This window comes from Elephantulus edwardii, unplaced genomic scaffold (genome assembly GCF_000299155.1).
Source record: "Elephantulus edwardii isolate Elephantulus edwardi_28Jun2011 unplaced genomic scaffold, EleEdw1.0 scaffold00133, whole genome shotgun sequence".
Taxonomy (NCBI): domain Eukaryota; kingdom Metazoa; phylum Chordata; class Mammalia; order Macroscelidea; family Macroscelididae; genus Elephantulus; species Elephantulus edwardii.
The window spans coordinates 5,121,749-5,144,165 of NW_006399883.1; the positions used below are offsets into that span (position 1 = coordinate 5,121,749).

At 50.5% G+C, this 22,417-nt stretch overlaps 1 protein-coding gene across 1 annotated transcript in view; it reads left to right on the forward strand.

The window, feature by feature from the left end:
• OBSCN (obscurin, cytoskeletal calmodulin and titin-interacting RhoGEF) overlaps positions 1–22,417 on the forward strand; it is a 212,129-nt gene that overhangs the window by 105,716 nt on the left and 83,996 nt on the right. Inside the window, 21 exon segments of the mRNA XM_006894039.1 lie at positions 111–377; positions 516–628; positions 705–858; positions 1,049–1,210; positions 1,358–1,462; positions 2,176–2,442; positions 2,867–3,136; positions 3,302–3,568; positions 3,646–3,912; positions 4,000–4,266; positions 5,246–5,518; positions 6,033–6,299; positions 6,445–6,711; positions 11,349–11,621; positions 12,089–12,355; positions 12,943–13,209; positions 13,312–13,575; positions 16,478–16,741; positions 19,874–20,137; positions 20,456–20,623; positions 20,626–20,696. Of these exon segments, the coding sequence (XP_006894101.1) occupies positions 111–377; positions 516–628; positions 705–858; positions 1,049–1,210; positions 1,358–1,462; positions 2,176–2,442; positions 2,867–3,136; positions 3,302–3,568; positions 3,646–3,912; positions 4,000–4,266; positions 5,246–5,518; positions 6,033–6,299; positions 6,445–6,711; positions 11,349–11,621; positions 12,089–12,355; positions 12,943–13,209; positions 13,312–13,575; positions 16,478–16,741; positions 19,874–20,137; positions 20,456–20,623; positions 20,626–20,696 (4,784 nt within the window).

The window sequence follows — 22,417 nt, forward strand, 5'->3', positions numbered from 1 at the left end:
ATCTCTGCACACCTCCCAGAGGCTGCACTGGCCCTTCAGTGTCACTGATTCTGGCCCGAGCCACCGTCCTGTGCAGTGACTCATTCCATCCCCTTGTGCACTGTCGCCAGTACGCCAGGTACGGCTGGTGCGAGGGCTGCAGACGGTGGAGGCTCGGGAGCAGAGCAGAGCCACCATGGAGGTGGAGCTGTCACATGCAGATGTCGAAGGAAGCTGGACTCGTGATGGGCTTCGGCTCCAGCCGGGACCCTCGTGCAGCCTGGCTGTGAGTGGCCCCACTCACACACTCACACTCTCTGAGCTGCGCCTGGAGGACAGCGGTCTTATCGCCTTCAGGGCTGAGGGTGTGCACACATCTGCAAAACTCCTTGTCATTGGTATGTGGCCCCAGGGTCTTCCCATGTAGGGACAAAGGACCAGTGATGGTGGGGACTACGCTCCCATCTGGGAACTCCTCCTTTGAGCTGGCTCTGCAGCTTTGTCCAGTTCAAAAGTGTCCTCTCCTGCCTCCCTAGAGCTGCCTGTAAGGTTCGTCCGCCCGCTGCAGGACATGGTGGCCACAGAGAAGGAGAAGGTGACCATGGAGTGTGAGCTGTCACGTCCTAATGTTGACGTGCGGTGGCTGAAGGTACCTGCCTCTCACTCAGTCTCTTCTCTCACCTTTGCAGCCTGCCTGGGGCCTGACTGTATCTGTCTCTCTACAGGACTCCGTGGAGCTGCGGGTGGGCAAGAGCGTGGGCATTGCTGCCCAGGGAGCCTCCAGAAGCCTCATCATTTACCGGTGTGAGCTTGCAGACCAGGGTGTCTATGTGTGTGATGCCCATGATGCTCAGAGCTCTGCTTCCCTGAAGGTGCAAGGTAAGGGTGGGCACTAGATAGGGAATGGTGATGCTGTGTAAGTGATTGGACTGTAGAAGGCACGTGCTGGGTATTTCTGATTGTACCTCCTGCCCCATGCCTGCCTGTAGCCCTCAGTTAGCTGGGGTTCAGGGGGCTGGAAATCAGCCCCCCTGCATCCAAGGGTGACAGTGCCTCATTTGCTGCCCAGGTCGTGATGTCCAGATTGTGAGGCCTCTGGAGGATGTGGAGGTGATGGAGAAAGAAGGTGCCACCTTCTGCTGTGAGGTCTCCCACGAAGAGGTGCCTGGCCAGTGGTTTCGGGAGGGTACTAAGCTGCGGCCCAGTGACAATGTGCGCATTCGCCAGGAAGGTATGCTGGTGGGCAAGCTAGGAGTGGGTGGGTGTCCCCGTCCCTCCTTGACCTAGTCCCTCCCTGACCTAGTCCACAGAGAGGGGCTGTCCCCATGGCACCCTCGCCTGTGCCCCTGACCTGGTGCTGTGTGCGCTTCATCTCCAGGAAAAACGTATACTCTCATCTACCGGAGGGTACTGGCAGAAGATGCAGGTGAAATAAAATTTGTGGCTGAAAGTGCAGAGTCTCGAGCCCAGCTCCGGGTGAAAGGTGAGAGGCTGCTGAGAAGAGGGTTTAGACAGCATGTATGTGCACTTGGTGCATGTGTGCTGTGTGTGTGTGCCTGCGTGTACATGTGTATGAGCATACACGTTTAGATACATGGTTGATGGTGTGTGTGTGTGTGAAGTGTGCACGTGGGGTGCATGGTGTGTGCATGTGTGAATGCATATGTGCAAGACCTCATGGGTGCTGATGAGATGTCTGTGTCTGTAAGTTTATGTGTGAGGTCTCTGCATGTGTACTAAGTTTGTGAGGACAGTATGCAGTTATCTACGTATGTGACTGTTCTGTGTGAACGCTGTGTATATGTGTGTGCATAGGTGTTTCTGTATGTGTTCCTGTGTGAATGCATGCTTTTGGATCTGTGAGTGTGCACCTGTATGTATGAACACGTGTGTGGTCTTTGCAGAGGCTCATGATGTGTATGTCTGTGCACATGGTATACGTGTGTGGTCTCCATGTTTGCATGTATGTTTGCACACATAAGAAAGGGCATCTGTGGCAGGAAGTAGTGTGTTCATGATCATAGGAGAGCAGCAGCCCTGGGCAGAGTGTGGTAGGCAGGTGGGGTTGTGGGAGAGGGAGGAGGGTCTGCAGACAAAGGACAGACAGGCACGTGGGGCGGGGATCAGTCCGTAGATGCCCCGTGCATGGGAATGGTGCACTGACCACCTGACCTGACTTGCCCATCACCCCTGTAGAGCTGCCCGTTGCCATCCTTCGACCTCTGCGGGACAAGATCGCCATGGAGCGGCATCGAGGTGTGCTGGAGTGCCAGGTGTCTCGAGCCAGTGCCCAGGTGCGCTGGTTCAAGGGTGGCGTGGAGCTGCAGCCTGGGCCCAAGTACGAGATGGTCAGTGATGGGCTCTACCGCAAGCTGATCATCGCCAGTGCCCAGCCCGAGGATGAGGACTCCTACACCTGTGATGCCGGCGATGCTAAGACCACTGCCAAGTTCTTTGTGGAAGGTGTGGGGCCGGGCTGGGCAGGAGCGAGACTGATGAGTGCATCTTGTGATGGACTTTCTGATGTGGGTGGCAGAGGGGTGATGGGTGTCTCAGGACCAGCAAGGAGGTGTAATTTGCTGGGGAATATTCACCCAGGACAGGGCTCTAGAGGAGAGGACAAGCTGGCCACTATGGGGCTTGGCACTCTGTGTGTGTGAAGATATGTGTGTGTGTGTGTGTGTGTATGTGTGTGTAAATGTAAGGAAAAGTTTATACCTAGGAAAGACCCCAGAGCAGAGGGCAGTCTTACCCATGGGCCTGGCTAGATATGTGTAGAGAGGATATACTTTCAGGGCAGAGATGGTTTGCTCCCCTTTGGAGCTCTGGAGGAAAGAGCAGGTGGCCACCATGGGCCATGCTGTGACTGACCCTCCTCGCTCCACAGAGCAATCCATCACCATCGTGCGAGGCCTGCAGGATGTGACCGTGATGGAGCCCGCTCCTGCCTGGTTTGAGTGTGAGACCTCCATCCCCTCGGTGCGCCCCCCTAAGTGGCTTCTCGGCAAGACAGCACTGCAGGTGGGGGCCAACGTGGGCCTGGAGCAGGAGGGCACCGTGCACCGCCTGGTGCTGCGACGCACCTGCTCCACCATGACTGGCTCCGTGCACTTCACCATCGGCAAGGCTCGCTCCTCTGCCCACCTGGTCGTCTCAGGTGACTGCTCACATGACTTAGGGTGGGGTGGGCTTGGGTTCCTGAGTGGAGCAGGTCCGCTGCCTGCCGTGTCTTCTCAAGTCTTCTTCCTGTCTTCTTGGGGGTGTCGTATCTGCAGGCCCCATGCCTGACATGCTCTCGCTCAGCTCTGTGTTCTGCCCTTAGATATCCCAGTGGTGCTGACGAGGCCCCTGGAGCCCAAGGCTGGGCGGGAGCTGCAGTCTGTGGTGCTGTCCTGTGACTTCCGGCCACCCCCCAAGGCTGTGCAGTGGTACAAGGACGATACACCCCTGATGCCCTCAGACAAGTTCAAGATGACACTCGAGGGCCATATGGCAGAATTACGTGTCCTGCGACTCACACCTGCCGATGCTGGTATCTACCGGTGCCAGGCGGGCAGTGCCCAGAGCAGCGCTGAGGTCACAGTGGAAGGTCAGTGAGGGGCCAGGGGCCAGTGGCTGGCTTGGTGGACTAGGGACAGTCACTGAAAGTTCCATGTGTTCCCACAGCAAAGGAGGTGACAGTGACACAGCCCCTGAAGGACATGGAGGCCACAGAGGAGGGCAGCGTCTGCTTCTCATGTGAGCTGTCTGATGAGAAGGAGGAGGTGGAGTGGTCGCTCAATGGGACGCCACTGTACAACGACAGCTTCCACGAGATCTCCCGTGAGGGCCGCCGCCACATGCTGGTGCTGAAGCGTGTCTGCCAGGAAGACTCGGGCACTGTGTGCCTCACGTCCCCCAAGGTCACCACCTCTGCCCGCCTGGAGGTCAGAGGTGAGTGCTGTACCAGGCAGTGTGTGTGTAGGATGGGGGGGGGGGGACGAGGTGACCTGGCAGCCTGCTCACCCTGTGCCCCTGCAGGGAAGCCAGTGGTCTTCCTGAAGGCACTGGATGACGTCACGGTGGAGGAGCGGGGCACGCTGGCCCTGCAGTGCGAGGTCTCAGACCCTGAGGCTCGCGTGGTTTGGCGCAAGGACGGCGTGGAGCTGGGTCCTGGTGACAAGTATGACTTCCTGCACACGGGAGCCACACGAGGGCTTGTGGTGCATAGCCTGAACCAGGATGACGCCGGCCTGTACACCTGCCACTTGGGCTCTGAGGAGACCCGATCCCGGGTCAGAGTGCACGGTATGTGGCTGAACTGCTCGATCCTGCAGCCCCTGCTCTGAAAGGGGGTACTCCTGGGAGGGGTGCCTCTCTGCAGGACCGAGGCTGTGTTTTCAGAGAAGGGAGAGCTTCTTCTGACTTTCTGGGAAACCAGAAAGTATAGTGTGATCTGAATTCAGACAGGGTGAGGGAAGCAAGCTAAGGGCGGAGAGCCCGCTGTGCATGAAGAGAATGGGACTTAGGGACTGCTGATGCCCACCTGAGAGAGTCCAGGCCAGGAGGGAGGGAAGTATCTGATGGAGAATGGAGATGTGACTGTACATGGAAGGACTGGGCAGAACCAGTGCAGCATGCAGGTGGTCAGGGAGCCCTTCCAGTGGGGAAGGGGTTGCCATACGAGGAGAGTGGTGAGGCGTGGGAGAGGACTGTGGGAGGTTACCGTTCTCATTCCCATGGACTCTCCACATGGCTGAGCAGGACAGCACGTAAAAGGACCAGCCCAACACTGTGGCCCTGTGACTTCCCTGAGCATGTCTGTTTTCTGACCTGGCTCCCTGCAGAAGGGGACACCTTTCTGCCTGCCATGTGTGTGCCACATGTCTGGTACTTAGAGTGCCCCTACATTTACTGTGAGTCTGGGGCGCTATCATTCACCTCCACCAGGAAGGAGGAAGGAGGAAGGCAGAGTCGTGAGCATGTCCCGGGGCTGACTTGACCTTTGCTTGGGACTCCATCCTTCTCCTGAAATCGTGGATGGTCCTCAGCCTCTCCACGTTCTCCACCTTCCTCTGTAGCATATGGCTTCCCCTTCAGACTCAGATGCTCAGGTTTGTCCAGATGGAGGGGACAGAAGGCTTAGTGAGAGCAGCACTGCTGCGGGGTCAGAGAGTGGGGTGTCAGGTGCTCTGTGGATGGTTGCGGTGCTCCGCAGCTCACCAATTCTGTATCACGGACCTTGTGCCAATTGGGCCATTGATGACTGCTCCCCCTGACCCTGCAGACTTGCACGTGGGCATCACCAAGAGGCTTAAGACAACAGAGATACTGGAGGGTGAGAGCTGCAGCTTTGAGTGCATCCTGTCCCACGAGAATGCTGACGAGCCGGCCATCTGGACCGTCGCTGGGAGGACCGTGGGCAGCTCCGGCCACTTCCAAGCCAGGCGCCAGGGCCGCAAGTACACTCTGACGGTTCAGGATGCCGCGCTGAGCGATGCAGGAGAGGTTGTGTTCTCTGTGGCTGGCCTCACCTCCAAGGCCTCGTTGGTGGTGAAAGGTGGGCATGAAGCCTGGGGTGGGGGGTGTCACTCGACTGCCCAACCTGGCCCCACGTGGCCAGTATCAGTTTGGGCTACAGGAACATTGGCGTGCTCCTGACCATCCCTCAACCTTAATGAGTATTCCAAAGGCTGTGGGGGCTCAAGGCTATTAGAGTGGGACTACTATGAGGGTAGAGCTTTTCCTCCTCCAGAGAAGGAAAAGGACATCTTAACCCAATCTGTGACTCAGTGATATATGAGAGCTTCTACTACGCGCAGCCCCACACAGGCCTGGCCACACTCAGAGAGGCGGTGTTCAGACAGACAGCCAGTGTAGAAGGCTCATCCTGATGTTCCCCAGAGCTCCTTCTGGCAGAGTCTGGGCTCCTTGCCTTCCAGGACTCTGAGGTTCCAAGTGCTAAGGGTGAAGGGTCTCTGGTCTCAGTTTCTGTGGTCTGAATGCCTGCCCTATCCCTCCCTGGACCTGGCTGGGCCATGGTTGCCTCATGAGGTGGATGTCTCTTCCTCCAGAGAGGCCAGTGGACATCACAAAGGCCCTGGAGGATCAGAAGGCGACACCAGGGGAAGATGTGGTGCTGAGCTGTGAGCTGTCCCGGGCAGGCACCATGGTGCGCTGGCTGAAGGACGGCAAGGCTATCCGCAAGAGTCAGAAGTATGACGTGCGTGCCGAGGGCACTCAGGCCCTGCTGATTGTCCGCGCAGCCACCCTCAAGGATTCGGGCGAGTATACGTGCGAGACGGAGGCCTCCAGGAGCACAGCCAGACTCCGCGTGGAAGGTGACAGTAGGGACAGGCCCAGGGTACAGCCTGCGCTGAGCTTGCTATTCTGCCCAGGCAGGAAGCTGAGGCCTAGTATGGGATGGGCAACTGCCTAGGCTTGGGGGGCACTGGCTCACCCCTGTTTGTCCCCTCCTCCCCCCAGAAAGGGCAAACTGTTTCACCAAGGAACTGGCTGATGTGCAGGCTGAAGAGAAGGGTTCGGCTGTGTTTGAGTGTGAGACGGAGCGTCCTGCGACTTCAGTTACCTGGCGCCGAGGCCTGGTGGAGCTGCGTGCTTCAGGCAAGCATGCACCCAGCCAGGATGGGGTGACCTTGAAGCTCACCATCAATGCCCTGGAGCGGACAGACAGTGATACCTACACCTGCGACATCGGCCAGGCCCAGTCACAGGCCCGGCTCCTTGTGCAAGGTGAGGTCCTGGGTCGGCAGAACGATAAGTTGCCTCAAGGATGCCACTGCGTACAGTTGCCATCGTGTGTGCGTGTCCAGGTGTCGTGGCTTCCTCAGAGTCTGGACCGCCAAGGTGCCCAGAGATCAGGGCTTTGCCCCAGCATGACCCTGAAAAGGCAAGCCTCAGTGTTTCCATTCACACTGAGTTGCACTGAACAGTGTCTGTGAACCACCTGGCTTGAATTTATGGGCTTCCTGTGTATATGCCATCACGTGCTGAGTAAACGCTCTGCGTCAGTCCCTGTACTGGACGCCATGCATGGAGTCAGCACATACAGGATAGGCTCAGGGGAGCACAGGTGCCAGCTAGGCTTATCAAATGCTAGTGCTGCTGTGGTTAGTCTGCTACAGAGCTGGGCCAGCCATGCCCAAGTCCTGCTCCTTTAAGAGACCTGAGACATAGAGGCTCCATCTTCGGGAAGATCCATGGCCCTGTCATTGCTCCTGATTAAGTGGCTTTCTGTCACCACTGTTTTTTGTCTCCCTGTTTGAATGTCACTTTGTCACAACATGGTTTCATGTCACCAGTTTGCTTGCTCTTCACAGTCCCTTGCCTTCAGTCAGGTGAGGGTCATTATTGTTATGTGACATCTAGATGATTTCAATTCATAGTGATTCTAACTGACAGTGTAGAAGTGCCCCATTGGGTTTCCTAGGTTGCCATCTTGATGACTACCACACAACTGTGAATTTTTCATGCCGTGGTGCATTGCACTGCTGTGATGCTAGAACTCAGTCACTGACATTTCAAAGACCCACAGGGTTACTTAGGGTTTTTCAATAGTTTTCAGTGGGGCTTCCAGACCGATAGAGTCTAAGAAGAGGGCCTAGTGATAAAAATAGCCCAATTAAAAACCTTAATAATAGTAATAAAATATTATTAGATGAGTCCTTTGGACTGAAAACATGACTGGGGAAGAGCTTCCTCCTCAAAGTATAGTCAACATTAATTGGAAAGTAGAATGTATGAAATATGAATCAGGGGAGGTTGAAAGTTGTTTTAATAATGTGTAATATTTCATTGGACCATAGTTTCTTTGATCATTTGCCCAATGATGGTCATTTGGGTAGTTTTCAACTCTTTGCTGTGGTAAATAATACTTTAATAAGTGTGTGTGTGTGTGTGGTATTAAGTAATTTTGAATTGAACAAAATTCTATACAGGGAATGACAAATTGTAGAGGAATGGCATTACATTAATTGTCAAAGAGATCTGTCCTGAGGTATCATGGTGTCAGTGATAGATGCCTTCGAGGCAGACTGGGGTGAGATTGAAACAGCTGTGTTCTGGCTGCTGGTCCGTGCTCTAGGCCCAGGGGTCGAGCAAGGCCAGAGTGGTGTCTTGATTACATCTCAACATCAAGAAACACTGGATCAATAGACAACATCATGACATATGGAGAAAAGATTGAAATTGTCAACTACTTCATCTTACTTAATTCACAGTCCACATTCTTGATACCAGCAGATAGGCGATCAGGAGGTGTGTTACACTGGGAAAGTCTGCAGTCAAAGATCTCTCCAAATTACTGAGGAGCAATGATGTCAGTTTGAAGACTGAGGTGTGCCTGCTTCAGACCATGGTCTTTTTAATTGCTTGCTATGCATCTGAGAACTGGACAGTGAATAAGGATGACAAAAGAATTGATGTCTTTGAGTTGTGGTGTTTGTGAAGAGTACTGAATATCCCATGGATGGCCAACTGGAAGAAATCAATATTTGTTCTCATTCTGAAGTAAAGCAACCCAACACGATATAGAAATTATCCAAAAGTGTCATTAATTTTACACCCAAGGGAAGTATAGCTGAAGATATTTAAAAGTGATTGCAGAAATACATGGACAGGGAAATGCCACAAATTCAAGCCAGATTCAGAAGAGGATACAGAATGAGAGGTATCGTACTGTTGTCAGATCTTGACTGAAAGCAGAGAATACAGGATGTTTACCTGTGTTTTTAAAGAGGCATGAATACAAAGGCATTGATTGGTGTGGATCATAACAAATTATGGATAACACTGCAAGGAATGGAAAGTACAGAACATTTAATTATGCTCATGTGGGACTGTACAGAGACCAGGATGCAGACATTGGAACAGAATGAAGGATGTCGTGTGGTTTCAAATCAGGAGAGATATTTGTTAGTGTTGTGTTCTTTTACTATACTTACTCAACCTGTGTGCTGCACAGATAAATCAAGGAGCTGGACCATACAAAGAAGAACTTGGCATCACAACCGGTGTATGATTTGTTAACAGCTTTCAAAGTTTAGGTGGCATATCCTTGCTTGCTGAAAGTAAAGAGAACTTGAAGCATTTCCTGATGAGGACTATAGTCTTCACTAGACATCATACCTCAACATAAAACAAAAATCCTCACAACTGGACCAATAGGCAATGGCTTAATATTTGTAGAAGATAATCAAGTTATCAAAGATTTAATTTTACTTGGATCTATGATAAGGCACCCACATAAGCAGAAGTCAAGAACCAAAACATTATATTGTGCGGGGCAAGTTTATTGGAAAAGACTTTTTGAAGGTGTGCTAAAAAGCAAGGATGTCACTTGAAGGACTAATATGTGCCTAACCCAGCTATGATGTGCAAAAGCTAGAAAATGAGTAAAGAAGACAACTGAGAACTGATGTATTTGAATAGTGGTGTTAGCAAAAAATAGTAAATACATTATGGTATAAAGATGGTATCGGAATAAATGAGTCTGCCTTGGAAGTATAGCCAGAGGGCTGCTTTGAAATGAGGATGATGTTCTTTGAACATGTCATCAGAGGGGACAAGTTCCTGGAGGACGTCAAATGGTTTGTTGTTGAGTACTGTTGAGCTGGGACCAACCCATAGCTGACCCTCCAGTGGGTTTTCAGAGTCAGTAGATCCCACAGGACGTGATTGCCATCCTTCTCCTGAGGAGCAGCTAATGGGTTTGAATCTGGCGCCTTCAGGATTGGAGTGCACAATTATTATCACTGGGCCACCTCGAAACAAACGCCTCAATTAAATGAATCAGTACAGTGGCTCCAGCGCAGCAATGGTTAGGGGGATGGTGCAGGACCAGCAGTTCTGTGTGTTGCACCTGGATTGCTATGAATGGACCAACCCAGCAGCACATAACAATACTGACAATCTGTATAGGAACAGATTGTCAGGCTTATTCACCAAATGTGGTTTAGAAATGTGGACCTTTCTGTTAGCAAACAAGCGCTTAACCATTTGTGCCATGAGGGCTTGTTGAGCCTTATTGTCCCCTCATTTTGTAAATAGAGATATTGGGGGTTTCAGCCAGACAGTGGCTCACCCAGATTTGCAGGACATGTTGGCATCTGAGAGCGATTGAGACTCTGTCCTCCCAACAACCAGCCATCAGGCTGCCGAGTTCCAGGGTTGGCGCCTAGGTGTGTTGGCCAGAAGCCACTCTGTTCTTACAGATTCAGTGAGAGGCCTTCGGGATAATTCATTATAAATAAAGAAGTCTCACTTTCCTCTCTTCTCATTGTACTTTTCAGTTCAGCAGAACATTTTTGTTAGAAGATAAAACCCTTTTAACTAATAAAAGTGCTATTCATATTTAATTTTAAAAATTGCAGTTAGGCTAAGTGTCATAAAATAATGAAATATGTTCTTTTAGACACTTAGAGCATACACATGTTCACCATTCTCTTGGTGTAGCCAGCCTTTTCTGCTTGTGTCAATGTGCCATTCCTTGTCTCTTTTGTCTAATTTGCACTCCACCATCTACATTTTCCAGCATCAATTTCTTTAAGGTAGATTCATAACTTCAAGACGCTTGTCAATACAAAAGGCATCCAAGTGCAGAATCTAATTACTTTTTCATTCTTTCTAATCTTTTCCCTTACTTAATGTAGCTGTAAAAATGTTTTTGCCCCCCAAAAAAAATGTTAAAAAAATGTTTTTGCCCCAAAGCCGTTCAGCTTCTCAAACACCCAAAGTATTTGGCTTAAAAGTTAACAACGTAGCCACAGTTCAGAGCTATTTAATCTGTTCATGTAGGATTTAACGTAATTAAAAACTCACCACTGACAAGCTGATTATGAGTCATAGGTGTCAGGAATGGACAGAGTTGAACAGTTCCTTAGGGTTTCCAGGGCTTAAATCTCAAGGGAAGCAGATGTCCCCATCTTTCTCCCAGCAAGTGACTGATGAGTATGAACAGCTGACTTTTTGGTTAGTGGTCACTTTAACCACTTTGCTACAATTGCATGATTATGACAAGCCCAAAAGGCATGAACGGATTTGGATAATGGCGCACTGGTGAGCACAGCTCAGTGAGGGCCAGAAGGGTGGCTGTGGCCAGAGGGAGACTGCGTCAGGCTCCGGGGCTTACCCAGCGTACTTGGCAGGACGGTGGTGGACGGAGGTGAGTCTGGAGCTTATAAAGTGACCTAAGTTAGTTTTGAGACAGCTCAGCTGTGATCTGAATTTTACTGACATGAGCTTGGAAGAGTCTCTCCAGCTCCTAGCATGGGTCTCCCCCAAGTGCGGGGAGTATCGTCTTTCCCCTGGGAGGTGACTGAATGTGCAATCTGATGAGCTAAGGCCCTTGACCAATCTGTCTGCCCTCACAGGCCAAAGCGTGCGCATCATTGAAGACCTGGAGGACGTGGATGTGCAGGAGGGCGCCTCGGCCACCTTCCGCTGCCGTATCGCCCCTACTGACTATGAGCCTGTCCACTGGTTCTTGGACAAAACCCCCTTGCATGCTAATGAGCTCAATGAGATTGAGGTCCAGCCCGGGGGCTGCCACGTGCTGACCCTGCGGCAGCTTGCGCTCAAGGACTCGGGCACTATCCACTTTGAGGCAGGTGACCAGCGGACCTCAGCCACGTTGAGGGTCACAGGTGAGTTATGAGTTCACAGAGTAAGGGTATGTGCCCAGCTCTGTGTGGGGACTCAAAGGCCAGCAAAACGTGGTCCATATGGCTGAGGAACACAGACGTATAGGGACAGGCCACAGACAGGAGCTGGACCACATGACAAGTGCCAAGTAGGACTCCCGAGAATGTACCGTGGTTGCCCATTGAGGGCAGGAGGCTCTGACTCCTGGGAGCTTGCGAGGTTGGGTTGGGCTATCTAGGGTTGGATTTGTGGTTTGTAATGTGCTGAGCTCCTGATGGCATAAGCTAGGCAGTGGCCCCTCTGGGGTGAGGAGGCACGCAGGCTTGGTCTTATTCCTTATTGGCCCCTTCCGTGCCCTTAGTAAGAGGGCAAAGATTCCACTGGTCTGGAACTCCACCCGTGATGCCTTTGAGTGGCCCACATGGTGGCGTGAAGCTCATGCTGTTTGCATCTCTTCCTTGGTCCCCAGAGAAACCAAGCATCTTCTCCCGAGAGCTCACTGATACCACGATCCTTGAGGGGGACACTCTGACTCTCATTTGTGAGACCACCAATCCGGACAGCACCGTGAGCTGGACCAAGGATGGGAAGGTCCTTCGACCATCAGCCCGGTGCCAGATGAGTTATGAGGGCTGCCAGGCCCAGCTGGTTGTCACGGACACCACCGTGCAAGATGGCGGACGCTACAAGTGTGAAGCAGGGGGCACCTGGACCAGCTCCATCGTCAGGGTCCATGGTGAGCCTGGGCAGTGCAGGGGGGCTGGCTAGCCTCTGATTGCACTCCAAATGTCTTTGACTCTCAGACATACTTGGGGCAGAGTGGGCACCCAAGGAAGAAGTCTGCAGGGAGTCCAGGGAACCCCTTGCCCCAAGCCCTGCATAGCTTCAGATCTACTTGTCTCCGTACTTCTAAGTGTGGATCTTGGCCCTGAGTCCTGTCCTCACCACATCTCCTATGATCTTTGCTCCAATCCTGTCCTTTTCCTTCCCCATCACTGTCTCATCTTTGCCCTGCCTCTGCCCTGTCTCTGTGCTGTTCCTGCTCTGTCTTCACCTCTCCTGTGACCCTTTTTTCTCTGAAGTTCTCAGCAACCTTGGCTCCCTTGCTCCTCTCTGTCTCTGGACTGACATCTGCTTCTTGCTCCTCCACATTTCTGGGTTGTGTGATCGGCCTTGTATCCTACCTTTGTGGCTTCTCCTCCTTTTCCTTCTGTGGCTGTCTACCCGCCCTGCTTCTCCTGCCTTTTACTGTCCGCCACATAGGATGAGAGGGATACAGTGGGTGTCAGAGCAGAGGCCGTGCTGAGCCTTGCCCATCCACAGCGCGGCCAGTGAGGTTCCGGGAAGGGTTGAAGGACGTGGAGTTTCTGGAAGGCGGCGCCGCGACACTGCGCTGCATGCTGTCTTCTGTGGCTGCGCCTGTGCAGTGGCGCTTCAAGGATGAGGTCCTGCGGTCAGGTAGCAAGTATGGGCTGCGACAGGAGGGAGCCATGCTGGAGCTGGTGGTACGAGACCTGCTGCCCGAGGACAGCGGACTGTACTCATGCACCTTTGGGGACCAGACGACTATGGCCACACTTACCGTGAAGGGTAGGTAACATCTGTCCAGCTGTGCCTGTATCCCACTGCACCTTTCCTTCAGGGTCCATGTTGAAGGTGCTACCTCTGCCCATTTGCCTTTTTACCCCCCAGCCTTGCCTGCCCAGTTCATAGGGAAACTGAGAAGCAAGGAGGTCACGGAAGGGACCACGACCGTGCTTCGGTGTGAGTTGAGCAAGCCAGCCCCTGTGGAGTGGAAGAAGGGCTCCGAGACCCTCAGCACTGGGGGAAGATACAGCTTGAAGCGGACTGGGGCCATTTGTGAGTTGGAGATCCGTGGCCTGGCTGTGGCCGATGCTGGCGAGTACTCATGCATAAGCGGACAGGAGAGGACTTCAGCCACCCTGGCTGTGAGGGGTAAGGACTGAATGGGGTCATGTGGACAGTGGCATGGTGTTCACTTGTTTGACATTATGCCATCCCTCTGTCTGCACTCAGGGAGCTCTGGTAGTGTAGTCCATAGGAAGATGCACCTTAAAGGCTGTGCCTCTCTGATGGTTCAGACCCACCACTCCTCCATGAGAGAAAGATGAGCAGTCTCCTCCTATGTAGTTTACAGCCTCAGAAAACAAAACTGGAGGGCCAGTTATTAAGTCGATCCTAACTCAACATCGATGCATTTTTATCCACACTCAGATTCCTTGACTCGTCTCCTTGACTCTAGAACACCCTCCTCCCTTGTTGTTGCTGTTGAGTTGGCTTTGATCGTACAGGCCTTCTGCATATCAGAATGAAATGTTGCCCAATCCTGAGTCATCTGTGTGTGTGCTCGAGACCGTTGTTTCCGTTGTGTCAGTCCATATCATGAAGGATTTCTCTCTTTTTGGTGACCAGCACTTCATTTCCTAGCACTTCATTTTTCCTGTTGTTGTGTTAAAAGTAAATGAGCAGAACTCTTGCCTTTCTCACTTTTAAGGACCACGTGTTTGTTCTTCTGGAATTCCATACTGTATCAACTATTCTTCAGGAACATAATTCAAACACACCAGTTCTTCTTCTATCTTCCTTTTATAGGTCTGGCTTTGTCGTGCTTATGAGGCAATTGAAAAGGCCATGACTTGAGTCAGGTTCACCTGAATGATTAATACATTTTCATATTTAAAAGAGGTCTTTTACAACAGATTTTCCCAATGTCATTTGATTTTTTTTTGACTGTTGCTTCCATAGTCTTTGACTGTTGATACAAGTAGAATGAAATGCTTAAAAACTTCAGATTCTTTGCCATTTATTATGACATCAGTGCAGTTGTGAAGATTTTTATTCAAGTGTAATTCATACCGTGACATTTGATCTTCATCAGTAAGTGCTTCATGTCATGCTCATATTTTGGCAAGAGTGTTTGTATCATCTGCATGTTTCATGTTGTCAATAATCTTGGTCTATTCCTGCTGCTACATTTGTTTGTGTAGTCATTTTTTCACATTACTTGTCCAGCATATAGATGAGTGAGTAGGGTGAAGGGATACACCTCATTCTACACATTTCCCCCTATTTGAACCATGCAGTGTCCCCTTGTTCGGTCTTACTGACTGTCTCTTGACTCAGTTTAGTGTTCTGGAATCCTTCTTGTTTTCCACACTATCCACAATTTGTGATGATCTTATACAGTTGAATTCCTCCATGTAGTTGACAAAACACAGATACATATCTTTTTTGTATTCTCTCTTATCCAAAATCTGTCCAACATCAATAATGATAATCCTCATTCTGTGTCCTCTTCTGAATCTAGCTTGAACATCTGTTATTTTCTCTATGTATGGCATCAGCTGTTTTGAATTTTCTTCTGGAAAATTTTGATGGCAAGTTAAATTAATGGTACTATTCTGTAATTTCTAAAGTCTGTCTGATTGCCTTTCTTTGGGATGGGTTCAAATACTTGTCTCTTTCCAGACTGGCTGGTCCTCCAAACTTGTTGATATAATAAGTATCACATCACATTTATTGAAGCATCTCAATTGATATTCTACTGATTCCTTGGACCCATGCTTTTGCCAATTCCTCCAACACAATTTTTGCTTCATAAGTGCTAGTCATTCTTGATTATGCACTACCTAAAATTACTGAATGTTGACTAATTCTCTTTTTTAAAAATTTTTTAATTATTATTATTAATTTTAATGAAAATGTACAGATATTTTAGATTTCCATTCATTCATTGTTGCACTTTTCTCCCTGCCCAAGCCCCCTCCAGTTCACTCTTCTCTTTGAAATGTAAAAGAAAAATTCTTTCATTGGTATACAATCCCTCCCCCACGTCCACTCTACTATGTAGCCTTCTACTAATTCTCTTGGTATAGTGGCTCTGTGTACTCCTTCCATCTTCATTCAGTGCTTCCTGCGTTGTTTAATTCTTTTTGCCCATAAAATTCTTATTTTCACTTGAATTTTCTCTTCAGTCCTTTCAGCATCAGAAATGCTGATAATGTTCTTTTTGATTTGTCCTTTCAGGTCTTTGCACATTTCATTATACAGTGAATGAAGCCTCTGAGAGCTGAAATGCAATAGGATTGCCTTGTTTTCTAGGTCTCACAGATTTTGTGCCTTTGCCAGGGTGCAAATCATGCCACTTTTCTATTGCCCCTTTGTGTGGAACATATTTTCGTTTTTTCCTTTTTGACAAGCTTCTGCTTACACAGATTCTGGCTTTAGCAAGTTTTACTCTAATACGTTACCTTATCTTCATGAGCTGCCCTTTGTAATCTTCAGTTCTTTTACTGCCTCATTTCTTTTATCTTCTTTAGCTACTCTACACTTAACAGCCAAATTTGTTGTATCTGTTTGAGCCTTTCCCTCTTTCTTGTTTTTTAATGACCTTTTACATTCTCCATACTCGATGCCCTGATTCACATCATAACCCCTCTTCGGTCATTAGGATCTTTTTTTTAGGTCATCACATCTGTTCTTGGTCTCTAAGTAATGGTAATGCACTCAAACTTATGCTTTGGTTCTCATGAATCTGTTTTGATTTTATACACGTTCAGCCTGAACTTGCACATAAATAATTGATGATCTGTTCTGCAGTTGACTTTGTCTTTACAAATGATAAGAGCTTCTCTGTTGTCTATTTCCAAGTTCCCTTTCCCTTTCCTGAGTGATGCACAACCTTTGTGTTGGCTGGACTAAGAGAAATGAGAATCTATAGCCAGTTCTCCAACAACTGCAGTATCTCCTGTTTTCTGTCTTATCTTCTGTCCTGCCCCGTCGTGTTCCCCAAGTCCTCCAGAAATCTGATGTTATTCATATTTGTTTTACATTCCAGCCCAACCTGCCCAGTTCATAGGAAGACTGAGAAGCAAGGAGGCTATGGAAGGGGACACAACCACACTGCGGTGTGAGCTAAGCAAGGAGGCCCCTGTGCAGTGGAGAAAGGCCTCTGAGACCCTCAGCGCTGGGGGCAAATACAACCCGAAGCAGGATGGGGCTGTGTGTGAGCTGGAGATCCGTGGCCTGGACATGGGGGATGCCGGGGAATACTCATGCATCTGCGGACAGGAGAGGACCTCAGCCACGCTGACTGTGCGGGGTAAAAGACCACGTGTGGCCGTATGTCTTGGCAGCCTAGGGTCTGAGCTTGTCTTTGTGTGTCTCCCTTCCCACCCCCATATGCACTGTGGTCTGCTATTTCTCACTCATTCCTGGAGCCCACAGTCCATAGCAGCTGCTGCATGTGAGCCTGTCTCAGCTGTGAGATAAACAGCAGAAGGCAGGTGATGCCCTTTCTGTCCTTGTGGAGTCACAGTTAAGGTAGAAGAGACCAGTCCCGAGGAGCAGAGCCAGGAGGAACATCTGAGGCAGGAGGGCCACATGTGAGTTTGAGAGAAGAAGAAGTAGAACCTGAGGCATGTAGCCAAATAAGGGTGAGAAAGCTGGACAAAAGGAGGACCATAAAGAAAAAGGGCTGGACTTAGAAAGCTGAACAGAAAGAGGGCCAGACAGAAAAAGGACCGTACAGATGAGAGCCAGAGAAAAAGAGGACAATACAGAAAGAGGGCAGAACAGAAAGAGGGCCAGACAGAGAGAGGACCATACAGAAAGAGGGGCAGACAGAAGAGGGCCGGACAGAAAGGCCCAGACAAAAAGAGGACCATACAGAAGAAGGCCAACAGAAAGAGGGACAGACAAAAAAAAAGGGCTGGACAGAAGGAAGGGTGGACAGGAAGAAGACCATACATAAGAGGGCTGACAGAAAGAGGACTAGACAGAAGAAGGCCAGACAGAAAGAGGGACAGACCAAAAAAGGGCTGGACAGAAAGAGGACCATACAGAAGAGGACTGGACAGAAAGAGGGCTGAACAGAAAGAGAACCATACAGACGAGGACTGACAGAAAGAAGGCGGGACAGAAAGAGAGCCATCTTGGAGAAGGCAAATCTTGAGCATGAACTGTATGGGAAGGCTTGGGCGAGGCTTTTGCGGGGAAGGAGGAACACCAGGTGAAGCCTAGAGGAGACCCTTGTCCTCTCCATTCAAGAGGAACAGGCTGTACATGATGGTGTCCCCAGAAAGTGAGGCATCTGATATGGGTATTGCCACACACTGAGAGAATGCCAGGTGGGGCTGAGTCCTGTGTGACTATCTTAGCTAACTGGTTGGCTGCATTTTTGGAGATGGTGAGATGTGGACAAGAGGGACTTAGAAGAGCAAAGCATGGATGAATAGTGTCTTTGGGCTTAGGTGCAGGAGAAGAGGCCTCTCCTGAGAGGGAGGGTGAGCAGAGCAATTCTTGAGGATAACGGGGCCATAAGTGGCATCTCCCTGGCCATGGGGAGGTGTCATAGGATGAAGATATGCTGAAATCAGGAGGGCTGAGCATTCCTAGGTCTCGGGCTGAAGGTGTACTGAGGAAGCAGGGATAAGCAGCACTCCATGGTCACAGGAACAACGCTGATGAAAGGGCTTGAGAACCCCCACAAAGAATAGATTATCAGCTTCTCTGAGGGAACAGTCACCTCATGAATATAGATGCCTGACAATACATCCTGGGGACCCCAGCTCACTCTCTCACAATGGAAGTGGAGTCTGCTGAGCAAAGGATAGGATTGTGGGTCCAGGGTAGATGCTTCCATGTGGCACAAGGCCACAGCTCCTCAGGGATGTTGTCCTCCAGGCCCCATGAGCAGCTACCACACTAGGAGAAAGTTGATTCCACTTGGAACCCAGAAATGACGTGAGGTAACAAGCCACAGCTCGCTTAAGGAGAAGTCTCAGGGGATGGGCTGTCTCCTGGTGGGAGGGAATCCTCGACGGTGGTCAGCACCCAGTCCAACCGTGAGTATGCACAACGGCTAGCACTGTGTATTAAATTGTATCCCCTAACCTGTACAGGTAAGTCTGAATTTGTTTTAGGGACCTCGGAAATGTCTTTGTAGATGTTGTCATTTCTGAGCATGGTGAAGTCATTTCTGAGCATGGTGAATCCTAATCTGAATTCCTTCTGAGTGGCTTCTTACAGAAGAGAAGGACAGACTCAGAAATAAAGCCATACAGAGGAGGATCCATCCACAAGGCATGAAGCAATCCACCTACAAGCCAAGGAGATACCCGAACCTAGAGAATGTGAAAAATACCAGGAAAGACCTTCTGTCAGTCTGCAGAAAGAGGACACAGCCCTCCCTTCACCCTGCTCACAGACTTCAGTCTCCAGGACAAAGAGACAATGAAATCCTGTACTTTAAACCACCCACTTGGTGGTATTTTCCCATAACAGCATGAAGAGACTACAATCTAGTCAAAAGAATGTGAGATTTCTATGTTTTTAGAAGGTCATAACTGAACTGTCTTGAGATGCTATAAGCAGAAAGCCTCAGCAGAGGATGGACCTAGCACGTGACCCCACACTCTGCTCATGGCGTGGGCAGGCATCACAGCTGGGCATGATGGAAGACAGGTGGCTCTCGTCTCTCGTCCAGCTCTGTTCTCTCAGGCTGGTTTAGTCTGGATTATTCCCAGCCCTGGGGAGCTGCAAAGGTGCATGAGTTTGAGCTAGAACCATAGATCTTGGAGTATAAGGAGTTTCTCTCCACTCTCCCTTTGCTACTCATACCAGTCAAGATCGTACGTGGAAACAACAAGGTCACTGCAAGCCTACGGCCACATTGCAGCATGAGCAGATCAAGGTGGATCTGTGGAGTGGGGCAGGGCTCTGAGACCCTCATCACCAGAACAAATGCAGCCAGAGAGAAAGGACCATGTGTGAGCTCACTAACAGCCCACTATCCATAAGCCTGTCCTGTCTCTGTGGTGTCTCTATGAGAACTACCAGTTCTTCCATCTGCCCTCTTCCAGGATGGATTAGCCCAGTTTTCTGTGTTCCTCTTCCCGTATTAGAGAACTCTGGCAGCTCAATGGTAAGGAGTTACACTGCCAACCCAAAGACAGGCAGTTCAAATCCACCAGCTGCTCCACAGAAGGACAGGCAGTCTCCTCCCGTGTGATTTACTGCCTCTGAAAACCTACTGGAGAGTCAGCAGTGAATGGGTTCCAACTCGACAGTACATAACAACAACTCGTGCATTGCTTCCCACACGTTTCCTGCTTTCTTTTTATTTTCTGTATTCCCTGCATAGAACGTGTGTGTTAGTGTGTGTTCATGTCCGGCGCACAAAGTCCTCCAGGCAGTCTGATGTTCTCCGTGTGTGTCTGTTTGGCCCTCTCAGCCCTTCCAGCCAGATTCATTCAAGGTCTGAAGAACGAGGAGACCACTGAAGGGGCGACGGCCACGCTGCGATGTGAGCTGAGCAAGGCGGCCCCTGTGCAGTGGAGGAAAGGCTCTGAGACCCTGAGTGAAGGGGACAGATACAGCTTGAGGCACAATGGGGCCACGTGTGAGCTAGAGATTCATGGCCTGGCTGAGACGGATGCTGGGGAGTACTCGTGTGTGTGTGGGCAGGAGAGGACCTCAGCCAAGCTGACTGTGAAGGGTAAAAACTGGCGGTGGGTCAGTGGCATGTTGTCTGCACTGCCGTGTCCTGTGTCACCACCTTCTGTCTCTTTCTGTGCTGGGTCCCCAGGACACTGTGCACACCTGTGCTCTATCCAGCCAGGTGTCACAGCGTCTTGACCCCTTGACCAATAGATTTCATGTTTGTGAGGTTCATGTCTGTCTCCCTGTGAACCTTTGTTCTCTTGTTTCTCATTTCTCTTTTGGGATTTTCAGTGCTGCTTAATGGGTGCTGTGTCTAGGACACTATGTCCTCTAGACTGTCTTCTGGTGTCTATTTCCACTGGGCCCTTCTCAGCTCTGCTGCCCAGATTCATACAAAGTCTGATTGGTGAGGAGGCCAGGAAAGGAACAATGGCTGTGCTGTGGTGTGAGTTAAGCAGGGTGGCCACTGTGGAGTGGAAGAAGGGCCCCGAGACCCTCAGCACCAGCAACAGATACAACCTCAGGCAGGCAGGAGTCATGTGTGACTATTGGTCCACAGCGTGGCCATTGCAGACACTGGGGAGTATTTCTGCATGTGTGAGTGAGAGAAGACCTAGACCATGCTGACTGTGAGCAGGGTAAAGTATGCATGTGGCCCTAGAGGGGTCTCTCTAGGACAGCTTGGTCAATGTCTCCTTCGTCCCTTGATATCACTGTGTGCCATAACACTCTTCTCTTTGATCTGTTTCACAAACCGCATTGATAACCACTCTGGGTCAGCACTCTCAATGCCATGAGGCAGGTAAAAGGACGCACCTGGTAAATGGAATGTCTGCACAGCACAGGCTCCAAGAGGGAGCGAGGGTATGGGGGCAGTCCAGGACAGACTCAGGGTCCAGAGGCCCTCAGGCAACAGGCATGTGCATGTGACCAGGCTTGTTAGGTTGTCATTTGAGAGAACAGTGCCTGCTGTCAGGGAAGAAGTGGACAGGCAAGTGTGTGTCCCCTGCATTCGTTCTCTGTGGGGATCACATTGTGAGACTGAGTCAGCTTTGAGTTCTGAAGCTCACTCTTGCCTTGGAGTCTGGAGAAAGCCATGGAGGTGGCAAGGTCGAGGCCCAGGGTGTGGCTGGATGGCTACATTGGGCCCTTGAGGATCTCAATGATTTGAACTAAGGGAAATGGGGCAAATGAGGCCAGGGTGAGGACGTGGGGCAGAGCAAACTAAGCCTACGTGGATAGAGGCAGTGCAGATGTGGCTAGGTGTGGGCAGGCCTGAGCACTGGTGGAAGGTGACCCGCATGCAGTGGTAGTGCATTTGTGTGAGATGGGTTGGAGGTGAAGACCGGAAAGTAGAAATGCCCTTCATACTGTTGACCACATGGTTTGCAAATGTGGATGAGACCAGACTTGGAGCCCAGGGTGCAGGAGAGATAAACCTCAGCCAATAACAAATGGTCAAAGCTGGAGACAGAGGCCCCTTGAGAAGAAGAGAAGGCTGGGAGGAGCTGTGTCTCCTGGCTGCTCATCTGCCTCAGGACACTGGACGCAGAAAGGCGCAGCAGAAGACACTTGCCGGACCGTCCTCACTCTTGGTCCAGGAGTCCGTTTCTGTTTTCCTCATGTATATTCGAGTCTCAGCTCCAGACCTCCCGGGGGGTTTGATAGCTACTATCTATCTAATCTTCTCCAGCTCTGCCCCTCAGTTCACCCAAAATCCGAAACCAAGGAGGTTGTGGAAAGGGCCATGGCCACACTCCAGTGTGCGCTAAGCAGAGCAGAGCCTGAGACCTCACATGAGCTGGAGCTCTGGCCCTGCCAGGGGGAATGCTGGGAATACTTGTTTATATGTATGTAGGAGGGCAGAACCTCCATCATGCTGACTGAGGATGTAAAATCAGCATGTGTCCACAGGGACGGGGCACCGCTGTGTGCACTGTGGTGGCCCGTGTAACGTCACTTGCCTCCATCAGTGGACTGTGTGTGTGTGTGTGCTCCGTCTCACTGGAGTCTCCCGGGTTCTCCCACATCCTCAACTTTCAGACCAATAGATGCTGTGACGATTGTGCTTGTGAAGCTCATGTTTATCCCTCTGTGTTTCCTAGCCCCACCCCCCACCCAGTGGTCATTTGTTCCCCTAATCATATGTGCATGTTTTGTCGTTTGTCCATCCTTTTGCCACTTGGGGAGTTTATGTGCTGCTTTCTGAAAGTTTTGCCCATGTGAAAGCCACACATGTAGTCTGAAGTCCTCTGTGTCCATTTGACAATCCCAGCCCTGCCAGCCAGATTCACACAAGTTCTGAAGAGTGAGGAGGTCACAGAAGGGGCGATGG